The 15,958-nt window shown below is 47.9% G+C and overlaps 1 protein-coding gene across 1 annotated transcript in view; it reads left to right on the forward strand.

The window, feature by feature from the left end:
* Window positions 1-15,958, forward strand: part of CECR2 (CECR2 histone acetyl-lysine reader) — a gene marked incomplete at both ends in the record, with an annotated part of 95,412 nt that overhangs the window by 67,288 nt on the left and 12,166 nt on the right. Inside the window, 7 exons of the mRNA XM_080609695.1 lie at window positions 3,020-3,203; window positions 3,947-4,086; window positions 4,593-4,697; window positions 5,321-5,370; window positions 7,675-7,844; window positions 8,571-8,648; window positions 13,427-13,583. Of these exons, the coding sequence (XP_080465821.1) occupies window positions 3,020-3,203; window positions 3,947-4,086; window positions 4,593-4,697; window positions 5,321-5,370; window positions 7,675-7,844; window positions 8,571-8,648; window positions 13,427-13,583 (884 nt within the window). The remainder of the gene's footprint in view (window positions 1-3,019; window positions 3,204-3,946; window positions 4,087-4,592; window positions 4,698-5,320; window positions 5,371-7,674; window positions 7,845-8,570; window positions 8,649-13,426; window positions 13,584-15,958) is intronic.

Genomic DNA, 15,958 nt, shown 5'->3' on the forward strand with positions numbered 1-15,958 from the left:
TCCCATCTCTGGTTCTCATTTCTATCCTTATTCAAAGCGACAAATGCACAGTAGCTGTCTTTGAAAATGGATGGGAGTAGGAACTCAAAAGTACTCTTGAGAACAGAGCTTTTAATGTATCGAACACTGGGTGGATGGAGGAAATTTCTAGTGTTAGCCACTTCTGTGAAAGTCAAACTCAAACCAAATTGGTTAAGTCAACAGAGCCAGTCCCCAGGGGGAATCAAAGCTATATAGGCAAAGACTTCAGATGATCTTCTGGAACTGAAAGGCTTTCTGGATCACTTTTCTCTGAGAGCAGCCAAAATGGTAGACCAAGGTAGGTGTACTTGTGCAAGCGGTAAAAGCATCTGTCTGATCCATGGCACTCCCTTTTTCCTTTTTTTTTTTTTTTTTTTTTTTTTTTTCCCCTAGGGAAAAAAAGAAAAAAAAAGGTGGGGACAAACAGAAAAATAAGAGCAGATCAAACCCTGTTGCTTTTGTTGCTTCTTCCTGGCATCCCATGTCTCCCTGTAGTTTTTCAGGGTCCTAGGGAAACTGGTTTTTCAGTCAATTTTATTGGCCAGAGCCTCTGTATCAGATCTGATAAAATAATCTTCTGTCTTGAGCTCTGAGGGGTTGAACAATTGAAGTTGGGGGCTGAAACTCAGATGTTTTCTGAGAGTTTACAGTCTTTTTCCTTCTGTGCATCAATAAGGTGTTGCTTCCTCAGCATCAATACAGGTGTTGCTTTCCTGCTTTCAGGAAAGGATGTTCTCATCACTATTTCTCTTCTGAAAGCTAGTCAAATCTGTCTTTCTGTTTTTGTTTAATCAATGGCTTCTGTAAATGTCTAACATTTAAGCTGTGTATGATCAAACAGCACTCTTAAAGGTAAAAAGTTTATAAAGAGAATCTAGTACCACACTTTCTACCAAGCTGAAGTCCTTGCTGGAAGTTGATTTGGGTTCTTGAGGTATATGAGGAAGGCACTGTGGGAATGCACAGCTACTTCAGGTAGGTGTACTGTGCACTGAATATTTCATTTACAAGAGGTTAGTTTTTACCCTAAAATTAGTACTTGAGGCTGTTCAGAAATCATTTCATAAAACAGTCAGTTCTCCTGTGCTGACTGAACTTTGCCAGTGCAGGGGACTGTTTCAAGCTGCATTTGTTTCATTGCTGATATTAGTGGGGCAAAGCAATGATACCTGGAAATGCTAATGCTTTGCTTGTGTCACGTACAAAATAGCAAACTCCAGACTGCAGAAGGCACTAGATCAGGTACATCCAAGCAACTGTTGTTAAATACAACCAGAGGGCTGGTAATTCTCATCTGGTGAGAGGAGGTATCTGTGGAAGGTCAGCTTGCATTTGATGTCAGGAAGAAGCAGGCTAGTGAGGACTGATCTGCAGGGTGGTAGCATCAACTTCTCTCCACTCGAGGAGGAAGAGGAATGCTGCCAGATGGACATAGCTTGAGGAATCATGTGGTATCTGTTCCTTCGTTCTTGCAGTCACTATCTGGTCACGGTCCTTGCAAAGACATCCAGTCTTTACCAAACGCATGATGCCTGCTCTCTTAATAGCTAACTTCTGGTTGGCTTTTAACAACCTTTCTGCAGTGTGATCGTGCTCCTCTATCTCTTTGTTAAAAAATAATAGCTTTTGTAGTAGTGAGCAATTTCTCAGGCAAATGCAGTTCTGTAGCACTGGCACGGTTCCATTAATCATATAGAGTAATCCGTTTGTGCCAAAAACCTATCAAGTTGAGCTGCCTTTTTGAGAGCTGGTGGGAATGTGTACCCAGTGGTGTTCTTGCTGGCATATGGACTTCCCGTGTGTGCAAGAATGACTGGGGCTTGGGGGGGTCCCCCTTAGCTGTGCTCTGGGTACGCAAGCAGGCTGAGAGAGCCTGGCAAGTCTCAGGACTCAAAGTGATACGAACAGATCTTAGGGAAGTTTCACATTTAGGGACACATGGCCTCAGCAGCCATTTTTTATTCCCTCCCCTGAAATTTTCAGCAGTCAGAATAAGGGCCTCAAGTCTCATTAATATAGACAGGAGTTCTTTTAGCCTTAAGCTCCATCAGCAGTCTAATGTGTGTCAGATGGGGACATTTACCCTGAATGCCAGACGAGGGCAAGAAATGTATGTTTCTTTGGGTTATATGGTGAACTGCTGGGAGTGGAAGGGAGACTTAATGTGGCCCAGCTAGAAATGAGAAAGATCATTCTAATAGCAATGTTTATGAAAAACTCAAGTGTTCAACTTGATCATCTCAGAGACTAGGGAAGAGAGAGTCTTCTGGGCTGAACCCTGCTTGGGAGATACACTCATGTTGTATGAATGAGCCTTGTTGCATGGCAGAGTCCAAGCTGTGTGTGTTAACTGGGCTGTGCAGATGTCCTGCCAAAGCCACTGATGGAGGAACAGGCAGAAAGTGGCAGCACCTTTGAGGACAGAGGGGAAAATAGGGGTCACAACAGGAGTATAGGAAGCATACAGCAAAGTGAGTAGGAGTCAAGCAGCTATGGAAATTTGCAAGGCATTGAACCAGGGCATAGAAATCTACGTAAAAGGCAGAAAAAGGAGCAGGGCTTGGCTACTGGAGATGTGAGGAGCAAATGGAAAGCTGAAGAAGAGGGTCTCCATGTGAAGTGGGCAGAGGCGGAAGGAGATCAGACTTGTCGGCTTCGTTGCATCCTATTTTAGTAAAAGATTGACGTTGGTGCTAGCAAAAGGCACAGCCCATGGGGCTGAGCTAGTATATTTAGCTTGTTATTTCAGCTTGGAAAGAAATAACAGTAATGCAGAGTCCTGTAAGCTCTATGTGTATAATGTGAAATCCCATGGTGCTGCAACGAGATTGCTGTGTTTTGGGAACTCTGTAAAGCTGCACCTAGCCATAGCTGTGGTGGGGCATGGTTCTCCTTCAGGTGTCAGCTGTGTCTGTGTTGTGTACGTTCAAGCTGTTGGTTCCACCAGGTGTTTGTGGCAAACTACAGTGAGTGTGTGGGACTTTGTTTCCTTGGTTAGATCCCAGACGTTTCACAGCTACCTGGAGGACATCATCAACTACCGCTGGGAGCTGGAGGAAGGGAAACCCAACCCCTTGCGGGAGTCCACTTTCCAGGAGCTGCCTCTGCGCACCCGAGTGGAGATCTTGCATCGCCTCTGTGACTACCGCCTTGATGCAGATGATGTCTTCGACCTTCTCAAGGTGCTTTGGGCAACAGGGAAGGGGGAAATGGGGCAGCTGGGCCAGATCAATGAATCTTCCTGGGAACAGAATGGTTGATGCTATTAAATGCATTTTAAGGCCAGGTAATTGGTACCAGTGCAGTGGGTCAGCAGTTCTCCATCTCCTCTCCCGCCTTGCAGAGGACCCAAGGCAAGCACTCAGGACTGCTCTTGGGGCCCTCATCCTGAGCGGATGTATTCATAGCACGGGAGTCACTAAGTAAATTGGCTTTATTGGCTACTCTTCTTGCGAAGAGTGAATTTGGAGATGCTCCAACAGTAATGGCAGTTCTGCGAGAGCTGAGACTGCCTTGCTGAGGGTTGGTGTGAGATGAAAGGATGGGGGTGAAGTGTAGTGGGGGAGCTGGGGGAAGGGTGATGGTGGGGAGGGGGGAGGGAGCTTCTCAGGGCTGTGTGTGACTGTCGCCAGCACTAATTAGACCTTCCCTGTCAGGAGCACCAGAGATGAAATGTTAAAATGAGAGAGGCCATTCAAATTAGAGATGCCAATCTCAATCCCTCCCTGCACAGAGAGCGAACGTCGCCTTCCCCCTGGAGTAACATTTTCCCAGCTCTGGCCTGGAGGAGCAGCTGTACTACTGCTGTGGCATGGTGGGAGGGGAGGAGGGAGGTGTTTGCGGAGGGTGTCATCATGTTTTGTGTGACAATGTGGCCACTTTTCAACTTGTCACCGTCTGGTGGGGGGCTCCCCCATGGACACAGGGCTTGGATGCCGACAGCCTCCGCGTGGAGCCGCTGGGAGAGGACAGCAGTGGTGCCCTGTACTGGTACTTCTATGGCACGCGGATGTACAAGGAGGATCCTGTGCAGGCAAAAACCAATGGAGAGCTGGCTCCAGACAGGTAACAGTCCCCACAGCATTCCCCCTGCGTCTGGGTGCAGGGAGTGAGGGAGGCACGGCACAGCCAGCCTGGCTGTAGGGGACTCCGCCTGACTGCTGTTGTGTCAGCGGGCTGCAGGGGGGAGCCTGGGAGAGGGCTGGGGCAATGCAGGGCGAGACTGGAGTTGCCATGCAGACTGCGAGCTGCCCCACCGTCGTGCATTGTGTCAGAGCCAGCCTGCAGTCTTTGTGGCACCAGGAGAGCCTGCTGTGGGAACGATGCTGCCTGCCCCACTGCATTCCTCCCCGTCTGCCCCGCACCGTGCCGGCGGCTCCCAGATCAGGCTCCCAGCCAGTGGGAATCCCTTCTCTCCTCCTCTCCCTGTCCTGTTGCTCTGATTTAATCCCTTCCGTTAGTGGGGTTCCTAGCAGCTGTTCCGACTTCCCTGCCCATCTCCCTTCCTGCCAGCCACAGGATGATGAGCCCTTGCTCAGCAGATATTTCATGGTGGGTTTGCTGTTCCGCAGGGGATGCGGGGGGCAGACAAACACCCCGAACGTTCCTGGGAAAACGGGCAAGAGACGAGGGCGGCCCCCAAAGCGGAAAAAACTTCTGGAGGAAAACCTGCTGAGGTATGGAAAGGGTGTTCCTGCGATAGATGTAAAACGCATATATATATGTATAGGGAAGTATAATGTATTTCTGGGGTTCCCCCAATAAGTATGTATATACCAAGCAGCCATAATTTCATCGCATCTCTGAAGTGAAGCAAGCTCAGACTTGGTGGGTACTTTGATCACTTTCCAAAGAAAATTCTGAGTGAGCTGGATGCCGAGTGTGGTGGAACAGTGGGTATCACTTTCCAGCCGCCTCACTTCGGATGCAGCTCCTCTGAGCAGTGCTAGGGGATATGTATGCTCTTGATAAAGAACACTTCAATGGTATAACGCTTGAAGCCAAAAATCCTGGCCACTTCAGTCAGTATAGATTTTGGGCTGCTTTCCATGAGAATTGAAATACTGTTCTTGCCAAACTCCAGCCTTGAGTTCTTAAAATTTGATGAAGCTATGATAACTATATATGTGAAAATACATATTGGACACGTGTGTGTTCTGCATGGTGGTGTTTATCATGGTTTTGCTATGCATTGAGTAGTTGCTTCCCATTCTTCTCCTCAGAATTGGTTGTGAATTGGTCAATGATGTGAAGTAATATATTTATTGTGTCATTCCTTCTCTTTCTTTTTTTTTGGCAGGGAGAAGGCAGAAGAGAACTTGCTAATCCGTGAGACTCAGATAAGAAATGGTAAAGAGATTTTGCTGGGTCAGGGTTGATACAATCAGCTAACATGGCTCTTAAATCATCAAAGCCTAGAGAGATGCCTTTTTCAGGAGCAGGAGAGTCTGTGCTGGTGTCTGGGGCTGAGTTTGGAAGGAAGGGTTGGCATTACAGGCTGCCTTGCAGCTGGGAGCCTGGGCACCTGCGCGATTCCTACTTTATCGTGGATTAGTTTGAGAGGAAGAAACCGACCCTATTGGGTTACACTAGGCCTCGGGGGCCAACCTACACAGTGAAGTTGATGGAAATGGGCTGTGAATAGCCCTTGCTCTTCCAGCGGTGAGGTGAACACAAGCCCCTGTTTGTAGCCAATGAGGTTTTTTGGACTGGGAAGAGAGTGGGGTCAATGGTGCCAAGATAAGGAAGGAAGAAGCTTTTCATTTCTCCTCCTCTCTCCTTCCTGGTGCCATTGGGTGTCTGAACTGTGTAAATAATCTCTTGGGGATACCCACCTAAGAGTTAATGAGGCAAGCAGAAAAAGTTAAGTTGGCAACGTAATGAGAAAGTTGAGTTTGAGGGGGCTGGGACTTACTTGTCATACATGGGCACCCAGTGGCTTCTACATAACCCAAGAGCTCAGCCTGCCCATCCCCCCACAATAAAAGGCAAGGGTGGCGTTGTCTTTGCCATGCCTACTTCCCTTTGCCCTTTGTCTTCAGATTTCCAGGCGGCTGCTTGGGAGAGATGCACATGAGGGTCTGAGGGTTTTATCAGATCATTGTCTTCCAGCAAATTGTGTCACTTCAGCTGCAGAGTAATCTCCTGGCACAAAGCAGTGCTGTAGTCCTGGTTGCTATTGAAAGGAGTTGCCCATAGGCAGCTGGCAAGGGAGGAGAAATAAGGGTGCAGTGTGCCAGGTAAACTCCCCACTGCAGTGGGCAGGGGATGGCTTCGCGTAGCTAGGGAGGCAGAAACCAGCACATGGTTGGTCCTTTGCCATCTCAGTTACCAGTCCCCAGTGCATTAACTGGAGCGGAAGCCAATGATGGGTTAAGCTATAGGCTGGCCTGTTACTTGGAGCTAGCACACCCACCATGGTATGGAGGTTTCTGACTGAGGGCCAGTGGCTGAAGGGATGATACAGCTTTCCAGTCTTCCTGGGGCAACCTGATAGCTTGTGTGATAGAGCCACTGGTGGCTGAGATCCACAAAGGGCCCAGAGTCAGGTTCAGAGAGAAAAGGGCTCTGTTTTTTGCTTCTCTGTATTTTTCACAGTTAATTTGCTTGAAAATGCGGTGAGAAGCTGCAGGATGTCTGCCGCTGTGGGGATAGTGACCATGGGTTTCTTTCCAGGTGGTTAGCTCTAGAAAAGTCTAGAGAGATCCAGGAACCCCTCAGCCTGAAGGAGTTTGAACCAACATCTTCCCCCTCCCCAAAAATGGCCCAAAACCCTTTTTGCTTAGAGCGTGTCCTGGGGCAAAAGCATGCAAGTTGCAACCCATGAGGTTCCTCTGCTCTGTGTAAATATTTGCGGAGCAGGAACCACACTTCCCCTCTCCAGGTGGGTGTTCCAACCACCACGCAAGACAGCCCTTCCTTTGCAATTAATATTCAAATGTTTCACACAAGGCAGAACAGCTCCGAGTGTCTTGGTAGTTGGGACATGCTTCGGAGCGGTGGGTGATCTGCTTCAGATCCCACTCTGGGTTGAGCAGGGATGGGATGTGAACTTTTGGAACTTCCCCATCATCTGGCAGCCCGATGAACCCCATCCTTTACTTCCTTTTCTGTTCCTCTTCTGTTCTTTCAAGTGCCTGCAAACAAAATGTTTCATTTGGGGAGAATGGGAGGTTTTGTTCACCGCAGCCAAGGTTTGCAGTGCTAAAAGAAAAAGGTTATTTCAAATAACACTCATTTTCAATGTTTTTATTCTGCTGCCAGACTGTCAGACATTTGCATTACCCTATGTTCTGCCCTGGCTGACAGACTCCATTACAAATCCTTTTTTCTGGTCTGTCATAACTGGAATGGAGGTTTGCTACAGGGATGTCATACTACCCATGTGTTGCAAAGTGGCGCCATTATTTCATCACCTGTGTACTTCCTCTGTGTCCTGGCATCACTTTCTAGTGCTGCTAGGGGATGTAGCAGTGCAGTGCTTCTGGTGGACGAAGAGAGCTTTGGGTCTATAGCAAAGAGCATGCTTCCCATAACAGTGGCCATTGGCAGTACCCTTTGCCCTTCCTGAGCCCTGAGTAGAGAAGAGAAGGGATAAAGAAAAGCTGTTACTCATAACTGCTGTGGAGATAACATTCTTTCATGTCGTTGAAGGGTCCCAAGGGCCTGGCCGTGGGACATGGTGGCTGCTGTGTCAAACGGAAGAGGAGTGGAGGCAGGTCACAGAGAGCTTCAGAGAGAGGACTTCCCTTAGAGAGCGGCAGCTCTACAAACTCTTGAGTGAAGACTTCCTGCCGGAGATCTGCAACATGATTGCACAGAAGGTGAGGAGACATGACATCCTGTTTACCTCCCTTTGACCGCTTCCAAGAGCATGGACGTTTACTGATTGAAGGAGAGCTAAATTCAAGCAGCCTGTCACCCTCTCCTGCTTCCCGCCGCCTCCAGCCTGCAAGTGTTGTGGATGCAGGAGCTGTTCAGCTTGTGTATAGGGAGAAAAGTTCTCCCTAGTGGAGTGCCAGGGCTAGAGTGGATACTTAAGGATCTGGTTCATGATTGCATGGCAGTATAGGTAGGATGACTGAAGAGGTTACTGTCTTCAGCCGTGTTCCTTGTCCCCTTTCTGCTAGCCAGGGTATCTATCTGCTTTTGAACTGCTTTGATTTACAGCCTAGCTCTTCTATGCAAACTGCCTGTGATTCTACTTTTACTGCTGTTCCTCTCAGCTGACTCTGCTGAAGGGGCAGTGGCTGCTCGAGCTGGTATGTCAGAGCCACGAAACTCTGAAGGGTACTCTCCATCAACTGAATGTTTTCAGGTGGGACAGATTTGGCACAGGATCCTTCGGCAAGATGGCTTTGTAAAATGTGCTCTGCAGTCAGCGTGATGTCCTTGGATTGAGTTCAGTTTGCTTGTTTTCTACCCTTGTAAAGCTAATAGGGATTTCATGGTCGCTTCTAGCCCCCAGAGTTTCTCCTGCCAGTATCACCAATGTGCCCTAATTTCCTCCACTCTCTCTTTCCTTCCCTCACTTCTCAACCCTGTTTCAGGAGAAGCGTCTGCAGCGGACAGAATTTTCTCCCAGGTGGATGTCTGACCATCAGCCCATCAAACCAATCAAGCAGGAGGTGAGGGGGGGTGCGAGGGGGAGGACTACGGAGGGAGGCGAGAGCAGATGCCTCCTGGGGGAAAAAATAAACCGCAGCATCACTATTCAGTGGGAAGGAGTCGTTTGAAAGTGCTTGTGCTGAAAGAGAGATGGGTGGTAATGCCCGTCAAAGGCAGCCTGACACTCGGGGTTTCTATGGCGAGCAGGGAGGTGCTGCCCTCTGGATCGCAGAGGTAACCGGCCTCGCCACAGACTCCGGTGCAGCTGCATATGGAAATCTGCGCTCAGTCTGGGGAATTCCACTTCAATGAAAGTGCTGGCACATTCGAGGCAGTTCAAAGAAAAGTTGAAGAAGGATGAGAGGGCTAGAAGAACCGGCTTACAAAGGGAAATGACAGAAATTCAGCCAAGGGGAAAACGTGAGGCTGCAAACACATGAGGGTGTAGATAGCGCGGAGGGAAAGAAGAATGACTGATGCACGACGGAGCTGAGAGAGGAGGGGGTCAGCTGGAAATGGAAGTCACAATTTTGGCTGTTTAAAGAAATGCTTATCAAACTGCAGCCTTGTCATCTGAAATGCCTCTTTCTGTGCCTCTTCACCCTCATCTCCTCTCCACCCCATCAGTGTAACAGCGCTGGCGCTTGCGGGGCTGTGCAGTGAACCAGACCCGGGAAAATGACTGAAGTTAAATATAACCTTTTTCTTTGGTCAGGGTTATTTTTAACGTAGATCAGCTTCCCGATCAAGTTCACCACGCAGCCCCCAACAGTCATGCTGGCACAGCCAGGGGCATGGTACAGTGGAGATGGGGGGGTCTTTGAACTAGCAACTACTACCTAAAGTAATCGGTCAGGCAACACGGGATTAGCTTTGCAGGAAAAAATTGGCTTGATTCTATCAGGCCGTGGCATAATCTCTTGCTGTAGGTCAATGAGAACATAGTTACCTGGTATTTTGTCAAACCTGGGAAATTAAACTGCAGGGAATATTCCACGTGAGCCAGGGTCAGGGGTTCCCACAAAACAAAGGAGAAAGTACAGTGTCTCACAATAAATATAATTACTTGGGATAGGTAAGTAAGAGGAAGGAAGAACCTCTCATCATGCTGCAGATAAAAGCCTGCCGAGAGGAAAATACAACCCCAGCGATGGTCAGTTTGGGTCCAGAATTGCTCTCTGCAAAGCCCACCATGCAGGAAGCCCAGGGACACGTGTTTGTTCACAGGCAGCAGAAATCCCAGAGGAGGAGGGGAGTGGGAAACACATGGAGCCTGAATGATGCTAATCAGTACCGCAGGTGCTCCAGGTCTGCGGCGGCAGAGGGCTGTTAATTGCTGCCTGTGGGCCAGTGAAACGTTTCCAGCGAGCGGGGGGCCCTCTTGGCACCCGCTGCACCGGGGTGCGGGGAGCCAGCCAGCGCAAGGGTGGTGATGCTCACGCCAGCTCCCCAGCAGGATGTGGCAGTCATCCCTGCGCGCGGAAGGTGCCAGCATGTCTGATGGCTTGTTTGCTGAACGAAGGGTGGGCAGCAGGCGAGTCTGGGGGAGAAAACCTCAGCCTGGCGCAGGGGTGACGCCTTCCTCCTGATTCTGTGAGCTGGATGCTGCTTTGGTCTGAGATATAACGGCTCTGTAGGCTCCTAATCCTGCGGGGGATTTCTCAACAGGTGGTTCAGATTAGCTCCTCATTAAAGAGCCGCCTGAGCAGCACCCTCATTAGGATAGTGCTGCAGAAACTGGAGCAGGGAAGGTTTGGAGGATGAGGGGCCAGGACGTGTGGCTGGAGGGGGCCAGGGCACCCGAGCCTCCTGGCCTTCTGCTCCAGAAGCCTGATACCCACTGTCTGGAGAGCAAAGCAAAAGGCACAAGTTTGGCCCTTTCGGGGTCCCTGGGGGAAGGCAGCGATGTTGTGTCCTGGAGTGCTCTCTGGTGGAGGGAAGGAGACTGTGTTGCTGCAGTCACATGAGGCTTAGCTTTTATCCTCCGAGTGGGGCGGAAGCTGGAGAACATCTCTTTGGCACCTCTTTGGTCAGGAAGGAAGTTTAACTTGTGTTGGATTTTTGTTTTTGTCGTTCCAGTAGGCGTCTGCTTCCACCATATCTGATAGGAGTTTGCTTTTTTGTGTTGACTTAGGTTTTTTAACCCTGAGTTGAGCATACTCATCCCTAATGGGTTTAAGTGGGATGCCAGGCAGAAGATACCTCTGAAAATCAGGCTGTTTATGTGTCTGAAGCATCTCAAAGAGCCCATGCCAGCATTGCTGCTGTCCTGCAAGCACTGCAGGGAGCGAGTGCAGTTGTGGATGTTTGTCGCAGTCCTTGGTGCTTGCTACACTGTGTTTGTGGTTTCTGGTTTTCCCTTTTCTTCTTTTCCTAATTCAGCTAAGGCGACATCCTCTCCTTTGATTCAAGTTCTCCTGTTGCTTTGTTGATGCTGTATTTTTGGTGGGTTGATCTGGAATGTGCTATGCATTCTGTGTTGCGTCACTGGAGTATAGGGTGCTGAATGCACCCAGCAGGCTTGGAGAGGTCCTGGTGTGAGCACTGCAGCTTGGATGCTGTGTTCGTGTGTCCATAGGACAAGAATGGTGGAAGCTGTATGAATCCAGAGAAAAGGAAGGTCTGAGCTGTGCGCCAGCAATTGAAGAAATCAGTGTGGCAAGCCAGGATGGCTTAGATCTACTGGTTGGAGAATCTAAAGGCTGATGGTCACATCCTCAATAAAATATCTTGGTGTACCACTTCTGGTGGCTGGTTCATGCTCACCTCTTTCTCTTCTAATTGCTGCAGAATCTAACTTTTTTGGTACCTTTCTTTTGATCAAGAAAGTTAGGAGGAAAGTGCTTGATAGTGATCAGGATCAGACCTGAAAGGAAGTTGTTTGCAATGCAGGAGTGGAAAATCAGATGGTAGAGCAACTGAGAACGGGATATGAAAGAATCAGAAGTGGAAATGTAGAACTCAATTCTGCAGGTTTTTGACCTCTTGGTGCAGCAGTTTCATTCCTGGGCATTCTGATGTTTGGATATCGATCTGTTGGAGGAAAGGTCTGAGAGAGACAACTGGAATGATTAGGGGCCTGGATGGATTGCTTTATAAAGAAACATTATCCTAATTGCAGAAACGTGGGAGTTTTGTGTAAGTGTCTGAGGAAGCCCATAAAGGCTTGAGTGTGGCGGAAGAAGAGGAGAATTTATGTTCACCCAGAAGAACGTAATCAGGAATAATTGGATGGAGTGGAGGGATGAGAAATTAACTTTAGACTGAATGCGAGGAGAAGCTGGCTAATCTAAAAGCATGTGGAGTCACAGAATGGTTTTCTTAGGGAAGGGGTAGAAGCGTGAAGTTCTAATATTTGACAATGATCTAAAAAGGAAAAGAAGATGGACAGAGTTCCCTTGTGGTGAGATCATGTTGTGCATTCCACCCAAAAAGATCAGCGCAGAATGGGTGTTTTTGCTGCCCAGTCTGTCTCTAAATGTCCTGATGTCATCAAGTGTCCCGTCACCCTCTCTTGGACATTTCTCCATGACTATTGGTGGTTGAAGCATAATTCTCTTAATATATATTGTTGCTACTGGAAACAGGGATGTAATACACAGTGCTCATTCATGGAGAGCTGCCAGGGGAGATTGTAGGGCAGTGCTGTGTAGGGAAGGGGAAGGCAGAGGGGGAATGAATGTACAGTGAAACCGGACAACATTTTATCAAAACATCCTGAGGTTTCACTTCTGGGCAATGAAACAAGGACAAAATAGTAATTATGGTGCCAGATTTTTTTCAGGGGATTAATAATGGGCCTGTAGAAGTTGATGGTCTGAGCTGCAGCCAAGGGACTCCAACTGACTGCTAATCCTCAGGAAATGCCTTCTGCCTTAAGTGGTGGTTGCTGGTTATTCCCTGAAAATGAAGGTGTAGAAAGCTGTATGCACATTGTTCTTTTCCAGTTTATATTCCCTGCTGATAAGGCACACGTATCTTGGTCTTGCAGAAGTCAGTGAGGTGGGAGTGGCTGGTGGATGACCAATTCATTTGCCTTATAATTAAATTCAGCTAATAAAGGTAATTCCCTACTGCCATATACGTACTTTGCACTTTACTGGAGAAATAGGGGCAGATGACCCTGGTTTGGGAAGCTTACGATCTCAGTGGGATCAAGCACAGCCTTGCAGCCTTCTGGCAGTGGGGAGGTGAGGAAGTGGGGCAATAAAGAGGCAGGCGTCCTTGACTGAGAAAATTGGTTGGGGGACCCAACAGGAAAACTGTCCAAACAAATGAGCAAGAGCTAGCCCAAGGGATATTAGTGCGCATAAATATGGCTGGTCTTGTTTTGAAAGGAAAGGAAAGCACTCCAAATGATACCTTGTACCAGTTTATTTTCCTGTCCTAAGTACTCTGTGGTTTATAGCAGAGCCAGGTTCAACAGAATAGTCCTTTCTGCTCATGCTTGCAACTTGGGGATCTGCTCGCTGGAAGGGTAGTGGTGTTGTGTTAGGGTGTCAACAGCCCTTTGCCCAGAAGGGAAGTAAACACGGTCCATCCCTGGCTTGTCTAACCCATTGCTTCTCCTTCCTTTGTCCCTGTGTCAGTAGGATTTCATTGCTTGACAAATAACTTTCCTCTACATGTTGCTTTTCATCAGAGAATTCATATGTACACATCCTTTTTTTTCCCCCCCTTTTTTCCTCCCAGCCATTCATTGTAGGTATGCTCTAATGCTTGCTCAGGGTAAACCCGCCTCTGCTCAGACTTCAATAAGCCTATGCGTTACAGTGTTTGTTGCACCGTTTTGTCACAGGTAAACCCAAATGTGCTGAGTTCGATGGAGAAGCAAAGGCGCAGAGAGGAAGAGGAGGAACGCCAAATCCTTATAGCAGTGCAGAAGAGGGAGCAGGAACAGCTGCTAAAGGAGGAGAGGAAGAGAGAGATGGAGGAGAAAGTCAAAGCAGTGGAAGGTACGTGCATGCGGCCGGCGTGAAGCAGGAGTGGAAGCTTTCAAAGCCAAGATTGAGATCTTGATCTGCCATTTGCATCCCTCCCCTGCCAGACCTGCTAACAGGAATATCTTTTCTGGCACTTACCTTGGATAAGTTGGTCTTATGGCAACTTCTTTTGCTTTGTCTATCTCCCTTACTGTTGGCGGCTACTCTCTAGTGCATCCTTCAACCGTGTTATCTTCAAACCATGCTTATTTTTTACTTTGCCCCAGCTGGGAGTAGAAAGAACACTATTTTTGTATTGCTATTGGCCTTATCACTTAAAGAACTAAAGATGAGGAGACCAGGGTAAATAGAGCGCTAGAGGTGCCAGCTTCAGGTATTGGTCTTGTTTTTTCATGGTTTTGAATTAAATGCTGGTTTAAGCTGTTCTGCAAGAAGCAGCTGTGTTGTGTTTAATATTATCAAGCCACAGACAGCAGGCATTCAGCCAGTACATGTAGGCACTGGTATCTAAGAGCAGGCTCATTTCTGACCACCTTCTCTCTGCCAGTCTCCCTTATGGGTAATTCCTTTATCTGCTGCTTTTGCTGCAGTGGCTGGCTGGGCTTTTGCAGTTTGTCTTCAGAAAGCTGTGGTAGTAATGTGTGGTGGTATCAGAATTGTGGATATTTAAATGGATAAAGAGTCCGAAAAGGAAAAAGGATTAAGTTCATGCAAACCTCGTAAACTTTCCAAGATGAAACAGTCTGCTACCAGATGTTTGCTAGCAGACCAGATGTTATCTAAGAATAGCTTCTTTTACCTGCTTACCTTTTTAACCTTTAGAAAATCCAATTACTTGCTTGGCCTCCGTATATTCCTGGTTGCCAGTCCTAGCTAATCCAGTGCTTTAAACTGAGAATCATCTAGCCTTCTATATCTGCCACATATATCTCTCTCACCTTGGCAAATTGCATAGCCTCTGTGCTTTAATTCTCCATCTATATAGACAATATTAATCTTGAAGTTCCAGAAGAGCTGCAAAGATAAATGTACCTGTAAAAAGATCATATTCTGGTATAATCCATGTCCTTTTCTGGGTAAATTCAATCACTACATCATCTGGGTACAGTATTGTTTAACTTGCTCACCGATTACTCGGATGAGGGGATAGAGTGCCTCCTCAAGTTTGCTGCAATACAAAACTGGAAGGAGTGGCTGATAGCCCAGAGTGCTGTGCTGTCATTCAGAAGGATCTAGACAGGCTGGAGAGATGGGCAGAGAAATCCAACAAAGGCAAGTGCAGGGTTCTGCACCTGGGGAGGAATAACCCCATGCACTATTACAGGCTGGGGACTGACCTACTGGAAAGAAGCTCTATGGTGAGGAACCTGGGGGTCCTGGTGGATGAGTTGTCCATGAGTCAGCCGTGTGCTTCTGTTTCCCACAAGGCCAATGGTATCCTGTGTCCATTAGGAAGAGCACTGCCAGCAGGTTGAAGGAGGTGATCCTCCCTCTCTACTCAGCCCTGGTGAGGCCTCTCCTGGAGTGCTGTGTCCAGCCATGAACTCCCCAGTGCAAGAGACATGGAGCTCCTGGAGAAAGTCCAGCAAAGGGCTACTAGCATGGTTAAGGGTCTGGAACACCTCTTGTATGAGGAAGAGCTGGGAAAGTTGGGCCTGTTCAGTATCTGAAGGGTGGATGTTAAGAAGATGCATCCAGACTCTTCTTGGTGGTGCCAGGAGGTAGGACAAGAGGCAACAGGCATAAACTAAAACACAGGAAGTTCCACCTGAACATGAGAGAAAACTCCTTTACTGTGAGGGTGGCTGAATGTTGGAATAGGTTGCCCAGAGAGGTCATGCAGTCTCCTTTCCTGGAGATAGAATAGGTTGCCCAGAGAAGTTATGCAGTTTCCTTCGCTGGAGATATTCAGGAGCTGTCGGGACACGATCCTGAGCAATGTGCTATAGGTGACCGTGCTTGAGCAGGGAGGTAGGGCTAGATGACCTCTGGTGGTCCCTTCCAACCTCAACCATTCTGTGATTCTGTGGTGATGCAAAGCCACCACAGCCACTCAAAGAAACTGGCATGGGATTGGGCAATGACCTGATTTAAGCTAATTTAGCTACATTCATGCTTTTCTTGGCAGACATGCTTTTACTTTGGTTTGTGCAATTTCAATTTAGTTTAATTTTGTCCCTAGACAGTTTAGGCTATGTCAGGAGAAGTGTCCATTCCAAGCTGGTGCAAAAGCTGTTTGGAAAGGTTATATAAATAGCTGACTTGTTCAGTTAAATCACTGCAGTACTTTTCATCCCTAGATGAAACGGCAGCTATCCAGGTAAAACTGGCCTCATAGCCATCTTTCCTTATTGCCAAGTACACCTGCCATTAGCAATTGCTTCCAT

Source organism: Psittacula echo, assembly GCF_963264785.1.
Source record: "Psittacula echo genome assembly, chromosome: 1".
NCBI classification, from domain to species: Eukaryota; Metazoa; Chordata; class Aves; order Psittaciformes; family Psittacidae; genus Psittacula; species Psittacula echo.